General features: G+C 35.5%; 1 protein-coding gene across 1 annotated transcript in view; it reads left to right on the forward strand.

Annotated features, from left to right (window-relative positions):
• LOC106476481 (potassium channel subfamily T member 2-like) overlaps positions 1-3,753 on the forward strand; it is a gene marked incomplete at its 3' end in the record, with an annotated part of 12,112 nt that overhangs the window by 4,947 nt on the left and 3,412 nt on the right. Inside the window, exons 3-4 of the mRNA XM_013937139.2 lie at positions 2,602-2,766; positions 3,228-3,364. Of these exons, the coding sequence (XP_013792593.1) occupies positions 2,602-2,766; positions 3,228-3,364 (302 nt within the window). The remainder of the gene's footprint in view (positions 1-2,601; positions 2,767-3,227; positions 3,365-3,753) is intronic.

The following is a 3,753-nucleotide window of genomic DNA, read 5'->3' on the forward strand; positions in this document are numbered from 1 at the left end:
TAACAGTTACGTTCACTAGAACCTTTGTACAGTTAATAATTCCGTAACAGTTACGTTCACCAGAACCTTTGTACAGTTAATAATTCCGTAATAGTTACGTTCACCAGAACTTTTGTACAGTTAATAATTCCGTAACAGTTACGTTCACTAGAACTTTTGTAACAGTTAATAATTCCGTAATAGTTACGTTCACTAGAACCTTTGTACAGTTAATAATTCCGTAACAGTTACATTCACCAAAACCTTTGTACAGTTAATAATTACGAATTGTTAAACTTCATTATTTTGTTTAGATAAAATATAGCAAATCGAGTCAACAACAGTGTGTTTGTTGTTGACTCGATAAATCTATACGATAGTCTATCTAAGCTCTGCCCATCATGGGTATCGACACCAGATGAATAGCATTATAAGCCCTCACACTTACCGCTGCGCCAATAACACTATTATTAATTAAGGGTTGTTTATTTGTCAATGACCTACTAACAAGTTATAAGTCGTCAACTTTTTGAAGGCCATAGATAGGCCTAAATAAAATGTTTTTAATTGTGTACCAGTTTAACGTTGAATATTATTCACGAGTTTATTTATTTTGTAGTTAAGCACAAAGCTACACAGTGGGCTATCAGTGCTCTGCCCACCACGGTATTGAAATCCGGCTTCTAGCGATACAAGTCTGCAGACATATAATCAAACATTTGAATACCTCATTCGTTTTATGTATGCTGACCGTATTTTTTTTATATATATTAAGAATGTTTTATTGGTGATATGAAATTCATGGACACAGTTGTATTGGTACGAATGTTTGTAGAAAAATCTTTTCAAATATGATATATTTTCATGTTTTTCTTTCAAAGTCATTTTAGCTTTATGAATATCATAATATTATGGTATTGCCTATCGAATATATCAAAGCTAAATATCAATTTTATTCTTACGTAACACAACTGTTTCGTGTATTATCTTTTGAGCTTCATTAACCTTTCAGTTAAAGGACTAAGGAAATATTATCTTCTGATATAAATACTGTATTGAACTAATTAGTTTCCTTCTCAACTGTGCCGAATACTGCCCAGTGGTTGATGTTCCGGATTTTTGATCCGAGGTTCGCGCCCGTTACCGCGGGGGGGTGGGAGGGATTGCTCTTATCACTTTGTGTTCGTCGTTGCGTTATAAGATCGACAGTCAAAGACTAGTAATCGATTAGAAGAACCAAAGAGTTGGCGGTGGGTGTGTTAACTAGTTGCCTTTCGCTTACTCGATCACTTCAAAATCAGCTAAGGCTAGCGTGGATAGCTTTGCGCGAAATTCAAGAAATAGCAAACGACAATAATGCTTTGGAGACGGCTTGAATGGGTAACGAAGAAAAACTTTAGTGTAGGTTTTTCTTCGTTACCCATTCAAGCCGTCTCCAAGAATTATTAGTCTCCAAATGGGTTCCTCGTCATCGAAAGAGCAAACAATAGTCCTTCGCAGCAACCCATGTGAAATTAGCACATATATTGGGTAACGAGGTCTGAACAAGTCTGTACAACCAACTTTCGGGCAATATCTTCGTAACTTTCTTTCTGTCTGCAGTTAGGCTTAGAAACACTTCAAGTTGTGCTTATGTCTAAAAGTATCGACTAAAGAAGACAATTCAATATTTTAACCGAGCTTGGCACTTAGATGTAAGTACGTTTTCTAGACAATTACGTGTTCGTTGGTCTCCTAACATCATTTTTGGGTGGCTGAAAGACGATGTAGAAATATTCAAAGTATTGCTGAATCGAACACTAAAAAATCGTTTAAATGGGGATTTATTGTTGTTACGACTGACCTTATTATCTGTGGTACATTTATGTTATTGAAGTATTTCTTCAAAAACTGTGAAAGTGAAAACACGAAAAGCAATGTTGATATTGACGATATTGGAATTGGATTATCTGTAAAGACAATACGTTTAGGGAAGCACTTTCTGGAGATAATTTAAAGGATATTAGTGGGAAGAAAATGTTTTGGAAGACGTGTTCAGGGAAGAACTTTCTGGAGAGAATTTAAAGGATATTAGTAGGATAAAAATGTTTTGGAAGACGTGTTCAGGGAAGAACTTTCTGGAGAGAATTTAAAGGATATTAGTAGGAAGAAAATGTTTGGGAAGTGCTAGCTGCATCTGTCCTCGAAATTCTTGAAAGTGTCTGGGAAGACACTTTTTAGGGAATGTGTTTCCCTAAACACCTTTTCCCGGACACTTTCCTTCTATCATCCTCCTTGATATTCTTCCCAGAAATGCTTCCCTAAACATGTTTTCCCAGACACGTTTCAAACTTAAAACTTAAAATTTTCCCAGAAAGTGTTTCCCTAAACACGTCTTCCCAAACATTTTCTTCCTACTAATATCCTTTAAATTCTCTCCAGAAAGTTCTTCCCTGAACACGTGAGGATGTTACAGACTCTTATATATTCAATGAGATTGGAAATACGAGAACAAATCTTAGTGACATGAACGTACTTTTGTTATCAGTAATGTAATTGTTCGTTTACAGAACTTGCCGTTAATTTATTTAAAACTGTAGTTTAATACACTTCGGTTCATTTCTTGTTTCTTCTTTCAAACAGTTTGAACAGTTGGCCTTTACCTGGATGGAGCGACAGAAGTTAGGAGGCACTTACAGCAACTACAGAGCTCAGAGCGAGCGGCACGTGGTCGTGTGTAGTACCACGCTTCGGGCGGACACCCTAATGGATTTTCTGAACGAGTTTTACGCCCACCCACTGCTTCAGGCTAGTACTTTTAGGGTTAACTTAAATCCCAAAGATGAGGCAACAAAGTTAATGTAGCAAGCGTTGCCATATTTATTATAAAGACAAAAGTTAGTACCATAAAATTATCGTCAATCTACCTTAAAAAAACAATTGGTGGTGCTATGGTAACGTAATGCATAAGTTTTCAATGAAGCTTATCTCTGTGACGTGTTATCATATACTGTAATGTAGGACTTATGTTTCAAAGATTATTGTAAATGCCCAAAATAAAATCGATATATATATATATTTTTAAGTACAGAGCTAGATAATCAACATATTGTAATATTTTATTTTGAGTTTCTAGTTTTTGTGAATACCGTAAAAGATGAGGGTTCTTTTTTTATCGTTTGATTTTAATGTTTCATCACAAACCCTTACATTGGTTTTCAACATAACAAACACTTTACTTATCCCGTATCCTCCTCCTCCTCCATCAGGATTATTTCGTTGTCTTGCTGTCTCCGTGTGAACTCGATACCACGACAAAAATGATTCTACAGGTTCCAATGTGGGCACAAAGGGTCATCTACATCCAAGGGTCAGCCTTGAAGGACACTGATTTAACCCGAACTAGGTGATGGTAGCCAAATGTTGCTATATCAATACTTGAGAAATATTTTTTTTTACTGAACCGTGTGGTTTTTCTTTGTGATAAAATGATAACACAGTCACAATGGAACAGTAAAATTAAAAAAAATCACTCATTTTTTACCGAATCGTTCCTTTAACTGATATTCCTAGAGTAGTGTTTATCAAGTCGAATCCTCTAAAACAAGACGTCTAACAGTCAGAGTTAAAATTCTTGAGTCAGAGTTAAAATTCTTGTGTTTATCAAGTCGAATCCTCTAAAACAAGACGTCTAACAGTCAGAGTTAAAATTCTTGAGTCAGAGTTAAAATTCTTGTGTTTATCAAGTCGAATCCTCTAAAACAAGACGTCTAACAGTCAGAGTTAAAATTCTTG

This window comes from Limulus polyphemus, unplaced genomic scaffold (genome assembly GCF_000517525.1).
Source record: "Limulus polyphemus unplaced genomic scaffold, Limulus_polyphemus-2.1.2 Scaffold10691, whole genome shotgun sequence".
NCBI classification, from domain to species: Eukaryota; Metazoa; Arthropoda; class Merostomata; order Xiphosura; family Limulidae; genus Limulus; species Limulus polyphemus.